The 25230-nt window shown below is 43.8% G+C and overlaps 1 protein-coding gene across 1 annotated transcript in view; it reads right to left on the bottom strand.

Annotated features, from left to right (window-relative positions):
- E2F7 (E2F transcription factor 7) overlaps positions 1-22462 on the bottom strand; it is a 66496-nt gene extending 44034 nt beyond the window's left edge. Inside the window, exons 1-6 of the mRNA XM_085653007.1 lie at positions 22258-22462; positions 19744-19836; positions 17032-17304; positions 14550-14721; positions 13606-13890; positions 12576-12734 (exon numbers count right to left, since the gene is read on the bottom strand). Coding sequence (XP_085509133.1) covers positions 12576-12734; positions 13606-13890; positions 14550-14721; positions 17032-17304; positions 19744-19836 — 982 coding nt within the window. The 5' untranslated portion in view covers positions 22258-22462. The remainder of the gene's footprint in view (positions 1-12575; positions 12735-13605; positions 13891-14549; positions 14722-17031; positions 17305-19743; positions 19837-22257) is intronic.
- Positions 22463-25230: the final 2768 nt, after the last annotated feature.

The following is a 25230-nucleotide window of genomic DNA, read 5'->3' as shown; positions in this document are numbered from 1 at the left end:
CTGGACCACAAACCAACTTCACCATCACGGTCTCCATTGCACCACTCGCCCTCAACACGAGTGAGTACGTCCTACTTGGAAACCTGAACTTTGATCTGGATGACCTTGTCTACCCCAACTCAAAAGCACTCATCGAAGACCTTGAGCCTGAGCCTCAAACAGCAAATAAAGAAATCCACCCACATTGCCGGACACCTCCTGGACCCTATTTTCCCCACCTTCTATAACATCCGAGTCGAACAGCCCACACCAATCTCCAGGACAGTCCACGCCCATGACAAGATCGGCATCCCCATCCCGGTCAAACTGACGTGCAACACCGTCAGACCAGCCTGCCGAAACTAGAGCATCATCAGCGAAAATGACCGAAACACCACTCCCAAGACCCACCGACCTGAACACAGCAACAGTGTCTTTACAAACAGTCTGCCCAGTCATCAGGAATTTCAACAACAATCACCTCCTACGCCGACTCCCTAGCCCTCCTCAGATACAGTAATACAAGAAGATATCGACCTTAGGTCAGTTTGTATATGATAGAACTCAGACTGATGAATCACCATTGTAGATAACTTGCGCGCAAATGGACAATGAGCCAGGACAATCCAGACAGGAGCACATTCAAATCCGTTCTAAGACGCTACCACCAAATGATACAGACCACCATTTACTCTGCTGTGGCGGACCGCATCGATGCCAGCACCAACAGAAGCAGAGAAATCTTTGACATTGTGAAGTATATCTGCACCAAACATTCTCAAATCTTCAGCAACAAAACCACTGCTTTTACGGCAACTTCAACCAGCAGCCATCCCCATCCCGATCAAACTGACGTGCAACACCGTCAGACCAGCCTGCCGAAACTAGAGCATCATTAGCGAAAATGACCGAAACACCACTCCCAAGACCCACCGACCTGAACACAGCAACAGTGTCTTTACAAACAGTCTGCCCAGTCATCAGGAATTTCAACAACAATCACCTCCTACGCCGACTCCCTAGCCCTCCTCAGATACAGTAATACAAGAAGATATCGACCTTAGGTCAGTTTGTATATGATAGAACTCAGACTGATGAATCACCAATGTAGATAACTTGCGCGCAAATGGACAATGAGCCAGGACAATCCAGACAGGAGCACATTCAAATCCGTTCTAAGACGCTACCACCAAATGATACAGACCACCATTTACTCTGCTGTGGCGGACCGCATCGATGCCAGCACCAACAGAAGCAGAGAAATCTTTGACATTGTGAAGTATATCTGCACCAAACATTCTCAAATCTTCAGCAACAAAACCACTGATTTTACGGCAACTTCAACCAGCAGCCGGACCCAACAGACTTTGCTAAACACCACCTGATCTTAGCCAAAGAACTAATGTTAACCACATGGCCACGTCATCACCCCAGAAGAAACTGCTGCCACCACCACGAAGTCCACACCATCATGGGCCCTATCGAACCCTGCACTCATCATGCCCACTACAGAGGACCGTAACCCATAAGCGCCTTGCTCACATCCATCCTGAATGCCTCCAAGTCTTCCACGATCTTTCCAGATGCTTGTAAACATACAACTATCCTTCCATTGCTGAAGAAACTCTTCAACGCTCGGCAACTACAGACCAATCTCCCTGCTACCATTCCAGGCCATGGTCTTAGGGAAAGTTATCAACAGACATCTCACTGAATACCTCAATGACCACCAACTCATCAACACCACTCAGTCTGGTTTCAGACCAGACAACAGCATGGAGACTGCCCTCACTACCTCTACGGATTACAATCTTATGACTCTGGGTGGAGGCGACACAGCGGCCTTCATCCTTCTGGACGTTTCCACAGCGTTTGACTCAGGCTCCCAAACCATCCTCATCCAATGCCTACACAACATCGGAATCCAGGGACAGGGACTTGGATGGAACTGCTCCTTCCTAATTGGAAGTTTCTAGTCATTTAGCCTGGTAACATACACCTTGAAGCCTGCAAGCTCATTTGTGGGGTTTGGCGAGGATCCTCCTTGAGCCCGACCCTCTTCAACGCATAGATGATCACCTTAGCCAGCATCATCTACTCTCACAACATCAACATCCTCTCCTATGCCAAGGACGCACAGCACATTCTCTTCCTCACAGACAAGATGCTCAGTACCCGGATCACGTTCAATGCCTGCATGACTTCGCGCACTGGATGAAGACCAACTGTCTGAAGCTGAACATCAACAAGACTGAAATTGGGATCTCCGGGAAGAGCACTTCGCTGTGGGACTCCACCCGGTGGCCATCAGAGCTAGGACTAACACCCGCGCCCACCACCCACGTCAAGAACATAGAGATAGTCATCGTAACTTGACATGACCACACAAGTCAATGCTGTCACCTCCCACGTAACGTGAAGATGTGAAGGAAGATTTTCAAATGGTTCTTAATCAGCATCCAGGAAACCGTCACAAATACGCCCTAGTCACAAGCAAACTAGACTACAGGAATGCCCTCTATGTCGGGATCAACAAAAAAAACTCACCCGAAGGCTCAAGACCACTCAGAACTCAGTGGCCAGAATCACTCTCAACCTCCCACACCATACTCCCATCACACCAATCCTGAAGAAGCCCCACTGTCTCTCCATACATAAACGAGCACAATTCAAACTCCTCTTCTACACCTTCAGGGTAATGCATAACCCTGGCTGAGTATACCTCAACAATCGTATCTGCTTTCGTAAACCTTCCAGTGACCTTCATTCATCTGGACTCCTACTTGCTAAGCCTGGGCAGTGAACTCCGCTTCCTTTGCAGAGTTTTTTGCGCTCTGCTGAGCTAGTGGAGTTCCAAAAAAACTCGGCTCTGTGTGGCTCAGTGTAGTTTTTTCCTTGCTCGCCAATGGTAAGTTGACGAGTGCGAGCGAGGAAAATTCAACGCTAGACTACTTCCCAGCGAGATTTCTCAACGTGGGCGGTCACGGATGGTCGCTACCGCTCTCATTGAGAAACCTCCTGGTTGCATTGAGGAACCTGCTGCTCGAGTAAACCTTCTACTCGGGCGGCAGAAAGAAGCAGCATCCTCTTGCACTGTGCGAGATGCAGTTCGTGCTGATTTTACAGTGTGTGACAAACATCCGGCACTAAAAATCAGTGCAAACGGCACGAGGTAACCCACTCTGCGGCTCGCGGACCTCTGTGTAGCTTGGCTGAGTTTTTCTGTCACTTCACGGAGATCCGAATAGCGGAACTCAGCGAACTCCACCCAAGCTTACTACTTTTACACATCCCATGTATACAGAAAACCAGATTTGGTGCTCAAGCTTTCTTTCACATCAATCCTAAACAGGCCTCAAAAAATCATAAAAATGTAACTAGACCTGCAGGTCTAGTAACTTGAATAATCTACTCTACTTAACTGTAATGTACTTGAATCATACACTGGTCTCATTATGTCATCCTAGGCAACTATTTTATTTACCAGAGCCACTGTTTTCTTCATGATCACATATGAGAGCACCTTCCAAGAGAGTTCAGCATACCTGCTGTACAAAAAACCTATTTGGTTTGATTCAATAGACTAAACGTTTGCTCCATGCATAACAGGAATCTAGCCCACTTACAGGGTACACATGGCTCTTACCTCTGAGTTCACTAATAGCACTGACACCAGTTCAGGGTAAGGAATGTTTCTCAGTTCATCTTTAAAAACTCACTTTAATAAATGTATTACTAAAGCATGAGGTGGTGTCATTTACAGACAGCACATTTTCCATTGAAATGGCCAAAAACTTTCCCACTAACATGCAGTTTTACTTATAAAACTATATAGTGTATAAACAATAATCTGTGGAAATTAGGTTTCAGCAAACATATTTATCCTTTACACACCACCACAGAACTACAAAATAAAGTCTTCCATAACTATTGAAATGTATTTTGAAATGTCTGTACAGTTCATTTTTTAACTATTTAAACGTGTTTTGGAATAAAACATGACATCATGCAGCCTTTCATTTCACACTTTTTGTACAGCACGTTTGTCAGACAGTTAACTTTACAAAATCCTTGAACTTTACAGTGAAAGAAAGAAAAGTAATTGTAGATGTACACTGACTTTTGACCTCTGTCTCTGAAAACAGAGCAAATATGACAAGATTAAAAACAAGATTTGAAGTCATTTTTAATGCTCTTTCATTTTGAGAGTGAACAAAACACCTGTTGTTTGTCAGCTCGCCAGAGGGGGCAAGTAGGCTCTAAATATAGCTCGCCCTGATAAAATCTGACTCACCATAGCGAGGGCTGCTAAAGCATGGAATGCCCTGCTGCTACAAATAAAAGTTCCCTCCTCATTTCTTGAAATAGGCAAATACTTAAGACCTGACTTTGAGTAGTTGCACTAGGCCCTAAGTTTGGCTACCCTCACAGCTGCTGCATAACATAACAAGCACTGGGGCATGTTAGAGGCATAGGTCTCCTTTTACTCAGGGATTATGGGCAGAGGGACTAGAGATGCGGTTGCCTCTTGATCAGAAGCAAAGTCCATTTTTATGTCAGGAATAAGTAGTGCTACAATGTATTCATCACTATTATCTGGGTGTGAAGTTTCTTCTGACACCGATGTTCTGTTTTTAGAAGTTGTGTTATTCACAGTAATGACGAGTCTGTATGAACAAAAGTCCGTTTACCGAAATGGTGGGGGTGGTTGTGGGTAGAATTGCATTAAAATGTGTGTGTGTTCATGCATAAAATAAGGAACCGCCAGGACCCTAAGATTACCCTTACCTCACTTAACCAATAGCCACACCTAAACCCTTTTTAGGTTGAAACCTTCCATGCAGGGCAGCTGTCTGGTTTGCTAAAGAGATCTTGGGCACATTCGTAAAGCTTCCCTGGGAATCCATTCTGCCCATTGCTTACCATTGGCTCTGTGGTTTGTAACTCACATTTGCTCGCTTTCTATTTTTTAGGCTGTCCAGCTTGAGTTCGTCTCTCCTAAGAAGCATACCTTGTTTATTTTACTCCTTCACACAAGTAATTGCTTTCTGTAAACAAGCCTTTAAATCTTTTTCTTACCTTGGCACATTTGCTATCCATTCACAGACAGAGGTCAAATGTCAGGCTTTGTTTTCAAAAGGAGCTTGAGTTTACTTTCCTTTCTCTGACTTTAAAGTGAGAGGATTTATGTGAGCATCTTGTTGTGAAAGGAATGCCTTTTTCTAGCAAGTAACACAATTCAAACACCTGTAAATGAACTGTGCAGATATTTCTGAATGAATCAAAATTCGGAAAGTACATCGAAAACCGTTTTAATTTAATTCTGAAGTGTGGTGGAAACAATTATTTTAATACGATCAAAACAAAATCAATACACTAGGTGATGACATTTCAACATATTATCCTTTGTGCGCTGTATACTTTTATCAATAAAACTGTATGTCTGTGCAAATGCAATGGTCATTACAATTGATAATGTGTTGTCTGTAATGGTAGTGCGCTATCAAACCATGTATACGCCACTCTACTCTGCACCACTCCACTCTGTGGCAATGCACTCTACATCAATCTACTCTGCATCACTGAACTCTACCCTGCACCACACCACTCTGCGCAAATTCACTCTACTCTACTCTGTCACTGTGCTCTCCGCCACTCTACCCAAAACCAATGCACTCTACGCCAATCTACTATGCATCTCTGAGCTCTATGCCACTCTACTCTACACCACTGAACTCTGACGATCTACACCATTGCACTTTATGTCGCTGCACACTGTACCATGCTATTCTACTCTGCACCACACTGTACCACTGTCTTCTATGACTCTGAACTCTATGAAACTCTACTTCTGCGCCACTGTACAATATGCCTCTACACTCTACTGCATTCTACTCTAGCCCACTCTACTCTGCACCACTGCTCTCTACGCCACTCTACTCTGCACAATTATACTCTACGCCAGTGAACTCTATGTCAATCTACTCTGCATCACTGCACTCTATCCTGCACCACACTAGTCTGAGCCACGTCACTCTACTCTGAAACAATCTACTCTATGCCACTGCTCTTTCTGCCACTCTACTCAAAACCAATGCACTCTACGCCAACCTACTCTGCACCACCGCTCTCTATGACACTCTACACCATTGCACATAATGCCACTGAACTCTACACCAATCTATTCTACTCTGCACCACTCTATGACACTGAACTCGATGATCTTCTACTTCTGCAGCACTGCACTCTATGCCACTACACTCTACTACATTCTACTCTACATCACTCTGCTCTGCACCACTCCACTCTACCCCACTCTACTTTGCACCACTGCACTGTACGCCACTCTTCTCTGCACCACTCTGCTCTACGTGGCTGCATTCTACTCTGCACCATTCTACTCCAATGCACTCTATGCCACTAAATTCTACACCACTCCACTTCAATCCACTTTACTCCACTCCACAGTGCCACTCTACGCAGCTTCACTACACACAATGTCACTATACGCCACTCCAAGCACTACAAATCACTCTATGCCATGCCACTCAAGTATACTCTGCTCCACATTACGCCACTCCACGCCACGCCTCTTTGTGCCACTCCACTCTAGGCACTCTAATACACTTTGCCACACTTTACTCCAATGTATGTTATGCCACGCTACACTCCCCCACTTAAAGTCACCCCACTCTATGCCACTCTACTCCATTATACAGCACTACATCCATTCTACGCATTTCCACCCTACTCCACTCTATGCCTCTCCACCACACGACAGTCTATGCCACTCCACGACCCTCCACTCAACAACATTCCCCACTCTAAAACACTCCACTTGACGCCACTCCAAGACACACTATGCCATTTCACTCAACAGTACTCTATGCCAGTGGTTCCCAAACTCTTTTGACCCGCGGCTCCCTTGACCCATTGGCCATTGCCCATGGCTCCCCACTGTTACTTTTTTGGGAGCGTGGGGGGTGATGTAAGCCTGGCCTCTGGAGTGCTTTCATTTTTCTCCCTAAAAATAATTGGGATGAAGCTGATGAAGGTATTATAATTTACGCAGGGTGTTTCGTATTACTAAGGCGTTACAACAAACAAATGATGGACGGAATGCTGACAATGCATACATTCTCCCCCAGTCAAGAGATCTGGGTTAAATCCATCGTTCTTTTGCCCACTACACCACCCCAGTTTAGACATGGCCATATGCAAATCAGTCTTGACCCTGTGCCTCATGGGAACAGTCCAGCCCGAACTGCCAAGCCATGTCTTCCCTGGACCGGAATCAAGCATCCTAGGACCGGTTTCTGGCTATCAGCCGTCATCAGCCAGGATAGCTTGACTCCAGTGGCGCAGTGAGCACGGGTCCCACGTCTGGGAATACCCATCCCACTTAGGGCGAAAAGCGTTACAACAAACAAATGATGGACGGAATGCTGACAATGCATACATTCTCCCCCAGTCAAGAGATCTGGGTTAAATCCATCGTTCTTTTGCCCACTACACCACCCCAGTTTAGACATGGCCATATGCAAATCAGTCTTGACCCTGTGCCTCATGGGAACAGTCCAGCCCGAACTGCCAAGCCATGTCTTCCCTGGACCGGAATCAAGCATCCTAGGACCGGTTTCTGGCTATCAGCCGTCATCAGCCAGGATAGCTTGACTCCAGTGGCGCAGTGAGCACGGGTCCCACGTCTGGGAATACCCATCCCACTTAGGGCGAAAAGCGTTACAACAAACAAATGATGGACGGAATGCTGACAATGCATACATTCTCCCCCAGTCAAGAGATCTGGGTTAAATCCATCGTTCTTTTGCCCACTACACCACCCCAGTTTAGACATGGCCATATGCAAATCAGTCTTGACCCTGTGCCTCATGGGAACAGTCCAGCCCGAACTGCCAAGCCATGTCTTCCCTGGACCGGAATCAAGCATCCTAGGACCGGTTTCTGGCTATCAGCCGTCATCAGCCAGGATAGCTTGACTCCAGTGGCGCAGTGAGCACGGGTCCCACGTCTGGGAATACCCATCCCACTTAGGGCGAAAAGCGTTACAACAAACAAATGATGGACGGAATGCTGACAATGCATACATTCTCCCCCAGTCAAGAGATCTGGGTTAAATCCATCGTTCTTTTGCCCACTACACCACCCCAGTTTAGACATGGCCATATGCAAATCAGTCTTGACCCTGTGCCTCATGGGAACAGTCCAGCCCGAACTGCCAAGCCATGTCTTCCCTGGACCAGGATCAAGACTGATTTGCATATGGCTGGGTTCAAACTGGAATGGCATGGTGAGCAAAAAAACGATGGATTTAGGCCCAGATCTCTGTACTGGGGTGAATGTATGACATTGTTCTGCATTCTGTCCATCAATTGTTGTTTTTGCATTTGTCACCCCGAGTGGAAAGGGTATGCCCAGACGTGGGTCCCTTGCTCTCCATGCCACTGGAAATCAAGCAAGCCTGGCTGAAGATGGCTGAAATGCCAGAAACCGGTCCTAGGATGCTTGTTTCCAGTCCAGGGAGGACCTGGCTTGGCAGTTCGGTCTGGACTGTTCCCATGAGGCACAGGATCAAGACTGATTTGCATATGGCTGGGTTCAAACTGGAATGGCATGGTGAGCAAAAAAACGATGGATTTAGGCCCAGATCTCTGTACTGGGGTGAATGTATGACATTGTTCTGCATTCTGTCCATCAATTGTTGTTTTTGCATTTGTCACCCCGAGTGGAAAGGGTATGCCCATACGTGGGTCCCTTGCTCTCCATGCCACTGGAAATCAAGCAAGCCTGGCTGAAGATGGCTGAAATGCCAGAAACCGGTCCTAGGATGCTTGTTTCCAGTCCAGGGAGGACCTGGCTTGGCAGTTCGGTCTGGACTGTTCCCATGAGGCACAGGATCAAGACTGATTTGCATATGGCTGGGTTCAAACTGGAATGGCATGGTGAGCAAAAAAACGATGGATTTAGGCCCAGATCTCTGTACTGGGGTGAATGTATGACATTGTTCTGCATTCTGTCCATCAATTGTTGTTTTTGCATTCGTATTACTAAGGCGGCACCTCTATTAAAATATTCCTAGTTACACTTCTTTGCCCATGCCTTTTTTTTTTTTTTTGGAGTACCCTCTCAAACTTTATCATAATTACAGTGCTAGATAGCACCCCAATGACGTAGGCCCCATTGCCACAGTGTTTCTGCGCTTGAATATTTACATGCACTTACATTTCTACCCATGTCCTACATGCCAACACACCTGTCTCAGCAGGGTGACATGATTTTTTAAACCACATACAGCTTTATTTTTGCTGTCTACTCCCTAAAATTGCCTTCAAATCAATGCAAATAAAATAAATTCCTCAGATTTTTTTTTTTTTAAACGGATCTCTTTCTTGCTTCCAAATGTTGGCATTATGCCGTATATGGTGTTTCACTTCCCTGTGCTGAAGGAGAGAGCAGGCCTGTCGTGCGTACTGAAAGAAATGTGCACTGGAAGTACCTATGATTAAGGTACAAATGTCAATACTAAATAATACTTAGTGTGTTTAATAGACAGGACAACTGTACTTTCCTGATAATTTGTATTGGTGTAAAATGCATTTGGGAAAAAGCGAAACTATTAACGAGTCTAACAAAATAAATCAGGCATCTTCTGCTTACTTTGGGAGTGTTGGAACATGGGGATCCAGTGAAATATGGCGGTCATCTCCCTTGACATGCAATCAATTCAACACTATGTTTACAGCTTTTGGCATGTCACTTCCAAATCATTGACATCAGGCGTTTAAGTCTAATTAGTTTACCTGAAGCCAACAAACCCTTCAACATTAAATGTATTAAATGTATTAAAGTTCTGGGTCCGTGGCTCCCCTGGCTAGCTTTGAGGGCTCCCCAGGGAGTCACGGCGCACAGTTTGGGAACCACTGCTCTATGCCACTCCACACCCCAACACTACACGCAACAACACTCCACAAAATTTTAGCCATGCTCAACATCAGCGACACTGGTGTACAACAGGCCTAAAACACATTGGCAAAGCCAATAGCTCTTGCATAGGTGTGACCTATTGGCTTTGCCAATGCTTGTTTGAAATAACATAATAATGTTATTTATAAAAATTTAAAAACTTACTGTGTGGTAAAGGTACAAATACCTACCTGTGTGGTAAAGGGTGTGAGGTAAATACTTTGTTGTAAAGATTGTTTCTACGGGGATACATCAATCTACGATATATTTTTTTCCTGGTTCTACCCATCTAGCCAGTGGCAACTAGACCTCGACTGGCCCATGCTGTTGGCCTCTGCCGAACACCCTGTGAGTCTCCAAGTGTCTCCTCTGAAGTCCTAGTGAGGATTTAGAACTGTACTCCTGTGGTGGCTTGGGACTTAAAGAATCAAGTCAGAAAGTAAAATCTTTGACCATGATGAACCTTATTGGTGAATCTGACTCGTGCTCCATTGCGGTCAGCCTCAAATTGTTCCTAGGGTCCTGGTTTACTGCAACCATAAACTATCATTGGTGCTTTGTGTTTTTGGTGCCAATTTACCTTAAATCTTGAAAAACTCATGTCTCTGGTTCCCCTTATTGAATTTTTGTCATTTTGTTTTTTAAATTATTCTCTAATTCGGTTTGGGCTTTTATTGTTTCTCATTTTGACTCTATTACTGTTTTGGTACTGCACAAACACTTTACACATTGAACTAAGCTGAGCCTGTCTGCTCTGTGCCATAGCTACCCGGAGGTTGAGCGCAGATTAATTTAGTGGCTTTGAGGGTTCACCCCGACAAGCGGCTTGATTGCTCCTTGAAGTGGGTGGTCACCCACCCCAAATAATAATCCAATTTCTTACAATCTCCAACAGGGCATTATATTTTCAAACAATACTTAGGGCTTGATATTTAAATCAGACAATAGTGTGCCAATGGTATACAGGTAGCATACCACCACATAATCCGTTATGTTAGTAGATTCATAATTGTACCAAGTGTGTTACAGTATGCCATTTTAATGATATAACCTCAAATTATAAAATTACTGTAGTCTTCTAGTCATTTGTTAAGAGTCTAAGAATGCATGATCTGTATTAAGACTAAACATAACATAGTCTAAAGGCATGGTGCCTTACAAGGTTGTGCAGAATCTGGCAAAGATCTTGAGGTTAGACAAAATTGTAAATTATTCTCTGTTCTAAAGTCCAGCAAGAGATTGTTCCTGGTGGCAAGAGCCAGAAGAGTGAATAATGCATATTTAAGTGATTACTGTTAAAATGTGGAGCCTTCAGAAAAGCACTACTGAGCTCTGACAGCTGGTATGCAGTGAATCTTTTTGATGTAGGCTGGCATCCAGTCAAGGAGGCTCCTGTGGCTCAAGCAAAGAACACTGAATTGAACTCAGGAGATTGGGATGCGACAGGGCTTCTTTAGAACAGGGTAATGCCCACAAATGCCCCATCTTTCCATTTACAGTCCAATAATATACTTTCCTGTGGTTCTCAAATATTAGCCCATTGTAATGTTGGATGATCTTTTGAAGACAATGGAGTTGTTCAGGCCTTATAATGGCTGGTATAAGACGTCTGCTTCAACATTCCAATAATTGTCTTTCCGTTTCTCTCTTTTAAATGTATAACATTCTACCCTCACGGGGAGGAATGGCCTTATAGCCCTTCTGCCTTGGGCTATACTAGTTGTTAAAGGCCCTCGTCTGTGGCTCGTGCACATAACTCGTATAGACCTTGTCAGCCGGCTATAAGGCTATAGTATTCCAAGTTCAACCTAATGATATTGAGGGACATCTCATTCAATTTAGTGGTCCTTGTGCTTAGGTTTAGCAGATTTTGCAGGCTCCTTTCATTCTACTGTTTCAAAAGTAGCTGATGGTGCATCTCTTCAAACACTTTGTTGTTCTGTGACCATCCAGTTGCTAAAATTCCCACGGGATCTCCACCTCCCCCAACTAGATATTTTAGTTATAGAACATTTTCACCTCTTCCCTGTCACTGTCCAATCTGTTACTATAAACCTTGGCCACTCAACTCTGCCACTTATTCTGCTACCACCGCCGTAACGTCGCTAATCCCATGTGCCCCAATTCTATATTTCTGTTATATAAATAAACGCACATACAAACATATAGAGCAATAAATTAGGTTCAAGGCTTGGGGTGGATATCCAGCTTATGTTTGACACGGACTCATTTGTTTTCCTTTAACCATTTGATGGACACTGCGATTATAGCTTTGACCATCAAAAAAACGTTTATAGGTTTTTACATGCCATCATTTTGTTTTATATATAATTGTTCTTAGGCATTAGATTGTATACAACATATGAGTAAACCTTCTGATCTGATCTCGGAACACAGACCAGAAGAATAATCACGATAATGCATAGCGGCTGTATAGAAGTGAGCAAGTTCATATTCATACAAGATGATCAACTAAATGTTCATTCGGTATCAAGCAGTCATTACAAACTGTCACTGCTGAGTACTAAAGCCATGGAGAAAATAAAATACAAAGGCTTGTGCCAAAACAATTGGTCATCGGTTCTACTCTTGCAGTATATTGAATATGATCTTACTTTTAAATTTGCCTTGATCAGATACATCTTGGCTTTCTTCAATCAGTATTTTGGCTGCTATTTCGAGAGTGACAACGTTGGTGGTGGAGACGAGGAACAGCATGACAAACTTTTGACTCATGATCCGTAACGATTTGTCCTTCCTGCTGTTTGCAGATGCTGGTATGTAAAAATGGACATTAAATTAGCAATAGCAGTCATAAAAAAAAGTTTGGCACGTACAGATCAGAACATAAGTAGTTAAAAAGAAAATACCTTTGTGAGCACACAATTAAAAGAGAGTGATGGAAATCTACTTCAAATATATTGAAAGTGGTGCCCCAATCTTTATTTTCCTCCCCAAGTTAGGTCATGGAAACCTATTGTACATTGCGCAAGCATTCCGAGTTTTATTTTTCAAAATAAGGTTGATGTTCAGAGGCAAGTTTCTAAATTAGATCTTCTCCATCAAATGTAAACAAATGCACTCCTAACATGTTCATGGCATGGAAAAGTGAAGGTCTTTCGTGAAGGACAGGGCACATGGTAGCCATCGCTCTTAGGAAAGGGTGTTCCATTCACAAACAACTAAACACCAATCGCAGATTTCCTCAGTTTGACTAGTGAAAGGGGTCTGTTCGTCCAAATTATAACATGGGCATACTCTCTAGTATTAAATGTTATTTGCAACCATAAGGTTCTTTTGTATAACTCAAAAATCTAATATACAAGTGCTCAACTTCCGAGTAGCTACTGGGCTACAGAAAGTTTGAATTTATTTGTCAACCCATGAGTAGATCCAAATGCAAGTGTTAAGAAATGATTTGGCTATATATCTAAAATAAACTGAGAATGTTGAATATACACAAAAAGGAAATTAGTTTAGCACTAAATAGCAATGGTATTTACCTTTGTCTTATGGTGAAATAATGTAATATATTTTTTTAAAATACCGGTTCATATTGCTTTAATAACACAAAAGAAAATAATGAGAATTAAAAAAGGAAAAAAATGTTTTTATAGATTAACGAAATAACTTAGGCTAACTCACCAGAATGGCAATCAGCATCTGCAAAGTCAGGAACGTGTCTACTCTGAAAGGTCATGTTGTCTTTTTTTTGTTCGCCGACCTTGTGCTCTGTGTCCCCATCCTTGTGCCGAAAATAGGCAATCTGTTCTTCGTACTTCTGCAGAATGCCTAGGCAATGCAAGTTTTTCAGAGTTTGTTTCAATCCATGAAGCCCGTGCCAGCAGTACTGATTTTTTGCCACACGGCTAACGAGATTTAAAGACTCCAGCACATTCACAATGTCATATATTCGTCTTCTTTCAACTCCTATTTCAAGAAAGAAAAAAAAACAAGCAAGTTAAGCATTTAAATCAAAATTAGGTTCACAAGTTTCCAAATTACTAACAATAATAGGGGTTTGTTGGGAAGTACTTTCCATTTACAAATAACATAGGCAGTGTGCTTGAGGTAAGATCGGTACTTTAGCAAGAAGTCCAACTCTACCTCCCAAAATGAGAGAAGACGACTCTACATTTGTCAAACTGATTGATTGTTCTACGGCTCAAAGTGCACCATGAGCAAAATATAATTTAGCTTAGCAAAGCACTAAACATATTTTTTCGGCCATTTTAGAGCTGGTCCTCAGTTTTACATTTTATTGCACGCCTCTGAAGTACTTTGCAACCAACAGGTTAAAACAAATATTCATTAGCTCTGCACCATTCAAAATAAGGAATATTGCCAGAAGGCACATGCCAAGAACCACATCTCACAATAACACATTATTTTCATTTTGTATAGATGCCAAAGTAATGAAAAAATTATAATGTTATAGGACCTTAACTTTAAAAACTGAACCCAAAAAACACGTATTGTTGTGAACATAGTAAACAACCTATCTAATTTTCAATTTTCTAGTGACTGTGATAGAAAAATAAGAGTTTTTCCCCCGAAATTAAGCAAGAGAAAACTGCAGGCATACTTACCAAGAGTTGCAGCCACTTCATCTAAAGAAATAGTAGTCTTTTCTGTTGATAGTGGGTAACTCGGATAGCGGGCTAGGAATTTCTGGCACAAAAGACCCAAACTCTTTTGCTTTCTGCTGGGGCGCTTTTCATAATCATCTGCGCTGCCATCATCCGCTGCATCTGCCTCCACCTTAAAAAGGAAAGTAAAAAAATTTGCAAATGCGCATAAAGAGCATTTGTTTTTTAAAAGACCTGGTTTCCATTTTTTTTAAACTTTTATACGATTTATGCAAATGAATTCAATATTGAGAGAGCCATACCATAGGGGTACATCATAGCCTAAAGAGAAATAACAACTGATATTTATCACGTGCCACATTCCGTTTGTGGTGGGTGCTCTACAAACCAGTTAATGTCAATGCTGCATAGCTGATTTCCAAACAGATTTCTTCGCAATTCATCAAGATGATGAGCTTTTGTTTTAAGGTCAGTCGGTCTCTAATGATATCTATTTATCTCATCTACGATTTCGGGCTATGTACATTTAGAATTTACAAACTATTTGTATATCATGCATGAAACTTTATTCCTAGCCTATTTAGTGTAACAAGAATAATGCAAAAACTACAGTGTAAGGCAGCACTACAATAAAGTATACTCAAAATTTGCTGCTGCTGATTTTTGGTGATAAAAGAATGCAACTATCCTCTAATTGAGTCTAGGATCTTTAGCATTTATGACTATTGCGCAATTAGTGGGGAAAGATGGGTGATTTTAATATGGATTTCATGCTTTTGAATTGAATTCATTTTACAATGCAACATTAGGAAAAGTTATTCCTTTGTTCTGATTTAAGAAAAACTATTTTCACAAGGAAACAGTGACCAAAATTAATTTCACTTCAAACATAAATGTGCAGACAAAGGAGCACCACACAGGGCGTCACTAAGATTGGGTCAAAAGATGCACATCTTTGCATTATTCATTGGTGTGCAGTCCCCATGTTTGGACACACGCCACTTCAAACTTCAAATCAGAAATACTATGTGAACTTCTCAATGTCACCCAAAGGGAACACATCCTGTTTGCATGCCCGGATGGTAAGTTGGCTACCACTCATCCACAAAAACATAAACATTTGATTTCGATTTGATTTCCTTTGAAAATATTAGCAGTTTTCTGTGGTTCTGTATGGGGCTATGTGAACAATATTATAGAAAACTCTGGATCTATTGTTATCGTGATTTACACTATGTAAAACAATAGGAAAGCATTCACTGACAGCTCGTTGTTTTCAAAACTTGATTGATAAAATACCCTGATCTGAGTTCCGGAGCAAATCCACATTAAAAAAGTACAATCACCTATAGATTAAATACATTTTTTGCGTGTGGACGCTAAAATGAATATTTTCAAACTCTGTCACAGTTCTACAATGCAAGAGCCAATCCTCACCAACAATAGTGATCACTACTATAGTAGAAACAAAAGCAAACACCAACTTAAATAGGACTGTGTGTTTTAAAGTGAGAGTCATGAGTGTAGACAAAGGCCCTGCAGAATTGCAACAGACAACAGGGCAAGCCAGAACATGCCAACTACAATTTGACCAAGAGGAAACTAGGCAACCACTGAAGTACAGGAAGCCAAGCTCACGCTGTGTGTGTACTGGAAATGAACAGCACTATTCTATACAAAACAGCATTGAAGACAAGGGAATAGCCAGAAAATTAAAACACCCCCACTTTGAACCAAAGGTCTGATGGCACCAAGCAAGGCAAGCAAGCCCCACCCTCCCTAGAAGAGCTCTATTGTCTCTCCCATCCAAGCATCTACCATCCATTTCTGATATCCACGATTTCACCATTACATTGAGTCACCCATTAATTATTTTATTCATTCATTCTCCTCTCATCCATTCATCGACCCATCCATACTTCCCACACCCATGCATTCATCCGTTGACTTACCCATCCATCAATCATCTGCTCTGATTAACCCCTTACTCTGCATTCGTTTCACCTGTCCATCCACCTATCTATTCACTCATCCTTTCACTCACTAATCCATCTGCCCGCTCATTCATCCATCGACTCATCCATCATTCCTGTCTACCATCCCACCTTTCTTTCACCCTTCCTTCCATTCAATATTCCTTCCTCCTTTCCTTTTTCTATCTACCCTGCTTTCGGTTCTTCCTTACTGCCACTTGCTCTCCTATTGATGCTGGTATTCCTTTTTTATCATCGATTAGTAACTTTTTTCTGCCGAGTTGCCGACAGATAAGGAACATAAAGAACCCCAACACTGCTACAGGCAAGGGGTTCACAACACCCCTGATTGAAGATATCCACTCGCATGTTTTCCTAGGACTATTGCCAGCAATTTACCTGGGCACTCAGAGGGCGTTTTCACCCATTATGAGAGGCTGTCATATTTGGCCATAGGAAACAGCCATCCCCTTGCATAGTTACAAACCAGCACAGCAGCACTGGCTTACCTGCCCTGCCTCGGGGGCTTCATCGTCCTGCTCGTTGTTCTCAATTGGCCGGAACAGCTCTTTCTTTTTCTCTCGGTCACGGATGTCAGGGCTGGCAGCACTGATAAGCATCTTCAAGTTTGCTGTGGGGGTCCATGGCTCTGACTGGGTTCTATCAGTGAGCTTAATTGGTGTGATTGGACTTCTATCGGGGGTGAGACCCCTCTGTTTTGACAAATCAATTGGCTCGTTTTTCATCGGGGTTGATCGGGTGCGATCAACAAATATGTTTTCCTGAATAAAAGAAACAAACAAATTAAAAAGTACTTAGAGGGACAGAAAATTCCACTTAATGATCATTCATAAAAATACCTATAATCATAACACACCGTAGACCTTACAGAAATTAGATGGGGGGGAGGGGCGGGGTGGAGCTCTAGTTTTTGACAATGACCTTGGCAAAGGGGCGTAGTGACAACTGTGGCAAAGTGTGGAGATCCACTGGCTTGATGCATCACTTCCCAGCTCAACAACAATATAATGGAATATCAGATATTCAAGCTTGCAGTTATTTCTGTGTTCATGGGATGAGCACTGCAGAGGGCTATTGCTATGCTATAGTTAGGAAGCACTAGCAGTGTGGGCCATCGGATGTGGTACTACTGTATGGTGTTATAATGTATTTCGCCAGTGCTCTACTTATCGTGACCCCACTTCTATGAGGTCACCTAAAATTCAGAATCAAACACAAATGACAAGGAGCATGCAATTATATAGTCAATTTTTGCTCTATTCACAGAAATATGTCCCATTTGAAAGATGAAAGAAATCTTCTATCATTAGATGTTGAGGATTAAATATCCGATCATATTCATCAAGTGTCTTGTGCTTAAGTTTCAGTTCACTTCATCGAAGTTTCATTAGTTGTAACAATAGCACCTCAGCCCAGCCAATGCGTTTCGTCCTTGCAGACTTCATCAGGGTTGGGTTATCAGTGGAATCCTTAACACAGGAGCTCTTATTCTCAATATGGGAAGGTGACTCGAGCGAACAAGGGGTACAACATCACCTTACAACTTATCATTTTGAGACGTTATTTGGATATGGTGCTTATCGGACATTTATTCATTTTAGTGCTACATTAGGATTTCTACTAATAACCCTATTGCTATGCGAATGAGACAAGCACAAATGGAGATTGTTGTCATCAACATCACACTAGTTTAAGACTGGAAAGACAAAAAAGTTACTAAGGCAAAACACACTATAGATGGCAAAGAAACAACAAAGCACATCATATATCCTATACACATGTATTCATTACACAACTGGACACAATAGACAGAGCTAATTAATAAGAGACATATGCATCCTACGATATCATCTTGTATTAGGAACATTCAACAACTGATAAATTCATCTTATTTTTTTAAATCGATTTATACAGCCTGATGAGCCATGAAGTGATTAGTCCTCTTTTATTTACGTTGTTCTTGTACTACCTCGCACAGTGTAACTGCTGGGCAATTACCTATGAAATGGTAAGGAAATTTGGTAAGATCCTCAAGCCTTCAAACTCAATCATACACCTGCAACTCAATGAGTGAAACCTTGCCAGGTAACCATCGAGTATGGCCAGTGTTTCGCATGACTTTTGGGACATGTCGAAAGATAGAAATAAAATACAAATTATTGGGACTGCTTTACTGTAAGGTATGAATCTAATTCCCAGCTTAAGGTCTTTCTCAGAATTGGGTGGTCAGAGAAATTCCCCTGGCTTTAAAATCCAATGAATAAGTAGAATTTCCGTCACAATAGAAAAGCTATGGTGGAGGAACTCTGCTGGTGAGTTAACTTCCAGATTTCACCATTCCTGGGACACCCTGAGGCAGATGGCTTAAGAAATGGAAACGTGACGCAACATTCTGCTGCAAAATGGCAGCGCTTAAAGAAATGGCACCTACAAACTTTCTTGACACTTGTTCACCAGAGTATCTGCGCGGGGTAATATGAACAATCCCCAGAATATTGTGAACAAGTTCAAAGTTGCTCATCTGAACTTCCAAATAAACTTTTTGGTAGCATTCAGAAATATATCGGAGGGTGGGGCTCAGTTGTATCTACAATTGGGGGGTTATCAAACATGTGACTTTAAAAGCCGTAAAATGAAGCCAACATAGATATTCTGCATAAAATGCGTTATCAGATTGTGTGGGCTAGGCATCTGTTTACCCTGACACGCAAGTCTCGCCAGCAGGGCTGCTATCTCCTAATGGAGACGAATGGTATTGTAATCCGGTCTGAAACAAGACACCACAGAAGGCAGAGATGACACGAATAAATGGCCAGGTAACACAAAGGTTGTTTTTATTGTACAAGTACGCTTTCAAAGTAGCGTTCAAGTGAATTCTAAGGAAGTACTACAGTCGAACTTATGCAGTAGAGGCGCCCGTGGGGAGGAAAAAACTAGACTTCTCTGAGGAGGTAAAGTCTATGCGGCACTATGCGATTCATAGCCTCGTTAACACTGGAGTTTACATTTGCTACCTTAAGATAAAACATCATGCAACTATGTGTGAAACAAAGACGTTGCTATCTAAAACTGGCGACCTAGGACATTATATATTTGACAAGAGGCAAAAATATGAGTTACAAAAGCAATACTATGATGTGAAAACGGTCCACAGCGTGCCCTCACTTAACAGAAACATGTTTTTTTCATATTTTGCTAACCTTGTGGGCATGCTTTCCGTGCGTGGCAATGTCCGGTTTCACCTTTTTTGAGCTGACCAGGTCTTTCAGGGTTAAGCAATTCATCACCTCCATCTACAAAGAAACCAAGTGATAAACATTAGGAACCTGTGAGATTGCGAGAACTAAAACAAATATTTTTAAAGATCTTTTAATGGTAGTATATGCATTATGTCGCTTGATGTCCTATGGCATAACAAAGATGGCTAATAAAGATGTCCACAACTAAAACAAATCGAGTTGCAATTAAAATGAAAATCTGTCCTGCGTAGTCTGTAGCCACATGTTAATGCCACAAAGCAATTTTCGTGTTTCCATTAAAACTTTACAGGTTAGCGGGTGAAACAGGTAGTTATTTGTATACACTTCGTATTTAGAGAAGTTGTTTCCTGTTAAATGGCCACTCCCACCCCCTTCTTTAAGGAAGTTAACGTGAATTCGCCCCCCTTACCGCAGCCATCCTATGTACCAGCAACGGGCCACTTCATAAAGTTTTTGTCCCGCTTTAGCCTGCCTGGCTTGTACAATTCTCACTCGTTGAAAATGTCCAAGGGGTGGCGCCCAAATCGAGTAGATAAAAAAAACATAGAAAGCAGCCTCCACCTAAAATGACCCTGTAGTGCAGGGCTGTCTGGCGCGGGAAATATTGCGGGCTGTGTGGGGCGTGGAGGACGACCTGCAGAGTGAGTTGTGGCGGGGAAGTGACCTGCGGCAGTCTGATGAAGGGGGTGGGGCATGCAGACGCTGCCCATCCCTCGGGCAGTGTAGGCGCTGAGTTGCCCATTCCTTCTGACCTCAGGGTGGAAGGGAGGGGGCGGAGGGGGGTTAGTTTTGGCGCTAAGAACAAAAGTTTGCAGCTTTGCCGGTTTTCCAAGGCGCCACTGTAATAGGACACCGAGGGAAACTCTTGGACCTCCCCAAAACAGTCACGGGGAAGAAAGTTCAGCAGTGACTGAAGGAGACGTTGACAGTGCCAGGGGAAAGGTGAATCTTGAGTTCAATCTAAGAGCAACTGGGGCCCCTTGCAGGACCTGAGATCGGTACTGTCAGTTCTAACCTCTGGTCCAACATGAACCTTGCTAGTGTCACGTCAGGGATATGAGGCGCTATATATTCAAGATATTTATTTAATGCAATTTTAGATATCAAAGATATTACAATCGTGTGACATCCTGTACTGTCTGCTACCAAGTTCTGATAAAATTAGGACCCGATAGTGATGGTACAGAACGAGTGCGGCTGAACTTCGATGTTGATTGACAATTCACATTTTCCGAAGCAATGCGTCTCGGCCACTGTCTGAGCAGTGCCACGCCGAATCCTGGAACGGACCTACCTGAGCATAGTAAAGCCTGAATAAGCGGTGGCACCACAATCCTGGTTATTACACACGAGCCTTGGCACAGGAAGTCGTACTCCTTCTTTTAGCCTGAGACTTGTCCTGCCTGGACATGCACTGTCTGACGGTGGCACAGGCAACTAAAGTAACATGCTAAACCTGAACCTGGGACAGACAGTACAAATTCATGCAGAGGGGATCTCCGTAGAGGCCACGTTTGTAGCAGTCGAATCTAGTGTGACCAGACCTCTCTCCTAACCTGGTACATCATGAGTCCGTCATACATTGGCACAGCCCTAGCCCTAACTATGCCAAACCTAAAACTGGTAACATATGGCCTTGGCACCACCCCAAGGCCTGGCAGGGGCAAACGCCTATGCAAGTGGGCACACACCTAACTGTGCTTCAGTCGAACTCTTGCAACCTTCGCATAATACAGCCCAACGCTGCGAAAGTCATACCTTGGCAGTCTGGCCCTGTCTCAGACATAGACAGACCCATTCCAGTCTTGACAGGCACAGTCTCACTCATGGTAAAGCCTAAAACTGGAAACTGTCAGAGGCACACCCCGACCAGCACCCTCCCCTGACTAAAGTAACATGTCCTGGCATAGCCAGATCCCTGTACTGTGCGAACTCTGACGCAGCCTCAGTCTGGTACCAGTCTGTACTGCTAATGGGTGACCCTGAGCAGTTAGTCACTCGTACACTGCGAGAATTCGCAGTCCTGGAGCACCCCGGCACGGACTGTACCCTTGGTAATTGAAGGCGGCGGCACAGCAGGATTCTAGCAGTTTCAAGCCCGACACAACCGAACTGTGTACAAAGCAAATATTGGCTTAAGTTAGTCCGTCACCGTTGCAGTCCCGAGACATTAACCTCAGTAATAAGCGTCTCAGGCACAAATGAAGCCGAGAGCACATTAGTATCCGACCCTGCAACAGCTCTGTACTTGATTCTGGTATCTGGTTCACTCTTGCTGAGGGGACCCTGGTGCAACCTGAGCGAACTTTCTTGTATTACCAGAGACCTGGTATAGCCTAAGCAGTGCCCTGGATAGCAGAGGGGCTGCCCTGGCACGCTCCTTCAGCAAGGGCACAGCAGCAGGAATACCAGGTACCATGATCTGTGGATGCTTTCGCAGCATTTCAAACTCACCGCCTGCGTTCGGACGAGTCGCCAGTTCTGTGACAGTCGGTAACCAGTCCCCGGACACCTCGGGACATCCAAACCTCCCGCTAAAGTCTCTCTTCTGGCGCCCTAATAGAGATTTTCAGATCCGGCCAATGAGGAGAGGGCTGCAGTTGGATGACTGGCCAATCAGCATTTGGGCTGGCATTGGCGAGGCCGCGCCCACTCCGCAGCTATAGTCGGCGCGCTCTCAGGCTCTTTCCCGGCCGTGTCCCCGCGCTCCCTGCCCTCCCCCGCACCTCCTACCTGGGGACGCGGCTGTTGGGAGACAGGACGCGGTGCTAGCTGGCGGGCTCAGAGCGGTGCGTGATCCTGCCGCCTCGGGGGGCCGCGGCCTTTGTTACCGCTCTAACTGGCCGTCTCACTTTAAGTGAGGAGGGAGGAAATAATCGAGCAGATGGAGGTGCAGCCAGCAACAGCTTCTACCTTTCACGAACATATTGGGGGGAGGAGGGCGGGAGCCAAATCTGAGGGGTTTACCAGCCTGAGTGATAATAGGGGCCAGCTGTTGAAACCTCTGTCTTTCCTTTCTCACGCGACAAACACTTTGTGCAACATGTTTGTTCACATTAGTTTAAGGCGCATTCGTGACAAGTGTTTTTACAAAAGTGTTAATATCTTAAATTGTTGTATTTTCTTTCTTACCCCTCAAATATTTCTCTCTTCAGGGCAAATCAACGGGCGATTGCAATTCTTTTACAACATCCCCCTTGCGGTGTTTTCAAGCTATGGCATGCACGGTTTCGCCTTTTAACTTTTAGTCAGTTTTACTACCCATGCAACGCACCTGATATTTTAACAGTCTTTAGTACATAAAGCAAAAATAATGCACATTAACTGTCTTCCTGGACTCCTTAGCGGTGCTGCATATTTGAAGTTTAAAGGCGAATCAAAGAAAATTGAATAGTGGTTGCACCACAACACATATTTTACTTATTACAGTTAATTATGCAATATAATGGTTGGCTTTTCAAATATACATAAGCTACGCTTTTTGACCTTTTAGATACTCTGTATAGTAACACTGCACCTATCCAATATAACTTGGAATTTCATTCAATCCCATGGATTGATACCGTTTTTAATCTAAGGCATGATTACAATTCCTGGTTACTTAATGGATGCAACCTTGTTTTTGAAGCAATAACTGCATTGGAAACTAACTGTCCCTGAACGATTGGGAGGAAGGGGTGCAGGCAAGCACTGACCACTTTTGTGTGTGAAAAGACTGCTTTATTGAAACTGGTGCACAACACATTTCCTGGCCAAACACTTTACAACACTAACACCTTGCTATGCATCCAGAGGACTAGCCCCTATCCCACCCCACCCCTACGATCCCCCCCAAACTAGCTCACCCTGCAGCTAACTCATTAACTGTATTGCATTTCAACATTTCCAAATTCAATTCCCCTTACATCCTATGAGTATCTATATGAACCTGTAAGTAACCAAATGTCCTAAAGTGAACCTTTAACTACCTACATACCCTCCCCTTGCACATGGATCCCCTACTGGCAACGCCAAGCAACTTCTGCAAACGCCTGTCAAACTTTACATGCCCACCACCACCCAGACAAGGGGGGGTTGTGAAACTACCATACTTTTCTGCCCCCCACCCCCCAGGTGTCAAAAGACACACATATGATGGATGGAATGCAGAGCAATTCAAACATTCAACTCCAGTCAATAAATCTGGGTTAAATCCATCGTTCTTTTGATCACCATGCAACCCCAGTTTAGACCCAGCCATATGCAAATCAGTTTTGACCCTGTGCGTCATGGGTACAGTCCAGCCCGAACTGCCAAGCCAGGTCCTCCCTGGACCGGAAACAAGCATCCTGGGACCGGTTTCGGGGCATCACCCCTCATTAACCAGGTTAGCTTGAATCCAGTGCCCTGGACTCACATCTGGGCATACCCAGCGCACTTAGGGCGAGAAAGCAAAAGACTCACAGATGATGGATGGAATGCAGAGCAAATCAAACATTCACCCCCATTCAATAGATATTTGTTAAATCCATTGTTCTTTTGCTCACCATGCCACCACAGTTTAGACACAGCCATACGCAAATCAGTCTTGACCTTGTGCCTCATGGTAACAATCCAGACCGCACTGCCCAGTCAGGTTCTCCCTGGACCAGAAACAAGCATCCTGGGACCGGTTTAAGGGGGCATCACCCCTCATCAGACAGGCTAGCTTGAATCCAGTGAGACAGTGAGCCCAGGACCCATGTCTGGGCATACCCGGCAAACTTAGGGTGAGAAAGCAAAAGACACAGATGATGGACGGAATGCAGAGCAAATCAAACATTCACCCCCATTCAATAGATATTTGTTAAATCCATTGTTCTTTTGCTCACCATGCCACCACAGTTTAGACACAGCCATACGCAAATCAGTCTTGACCTTGTGCCTCATGGTAACAATCCAGACCGCACTGCCCAGTCAGGTTCTCCCTGGACCAGAAACAAGCATCCTGGGACCGGTTTAAGGGGGCATCACCCCTCATCAGACAGGCTAGCTTGAATCCAGTGAGACAGTGAGCCCAGGACCCATGTCTGGGCATACCCGGCACACTTAGGGTGAGAAAGCAAAAGACACAGATGATGGACGGAATGCAGAGCAAATCAAACATTCATCCCCAATCAATAGATCTGAGTTAAATCCATCGTTTGTTTGCTCACCATGCCACCCCAGTTTAGACCCATCCATATGCAAATCAGTCTTGACCCTGTGCCTCATGGGAACAATCCAGCCCGAACTGCCATGCCAGGTCCTCCCTGGACCGGAAATAAGCATCCTGGGACCAGTTTCAGGGCATCAGCCCTCATGAGCCAGGCTAGCTGGAATCCAGTGACACAGTGATCCAGAGACCCACGTCTGGGCATACCCAGCGCACTAAGGGCAAGAAAGCAAAAGACACACAGATGATGTACG

This window comes from Triturus cristatus, chromosome 4_1 (assembly GCF_964204655.1).
Source record: "Triturus cristatus chromosome 4_1, aTriCri1.1, whole genome shotgun sequence".
Taxonomy (NCBI): domain Eukaryota; kingdom Metazoa; phylum Chordata; class Amphibia; order Caudata; family Salamandridae; genus Triturus; species Triturus cristatus.
Note: the sequence above shows the minus strand (reverse complement) of the source record. Positions and strands in the feature narration are given on the sequence as shown.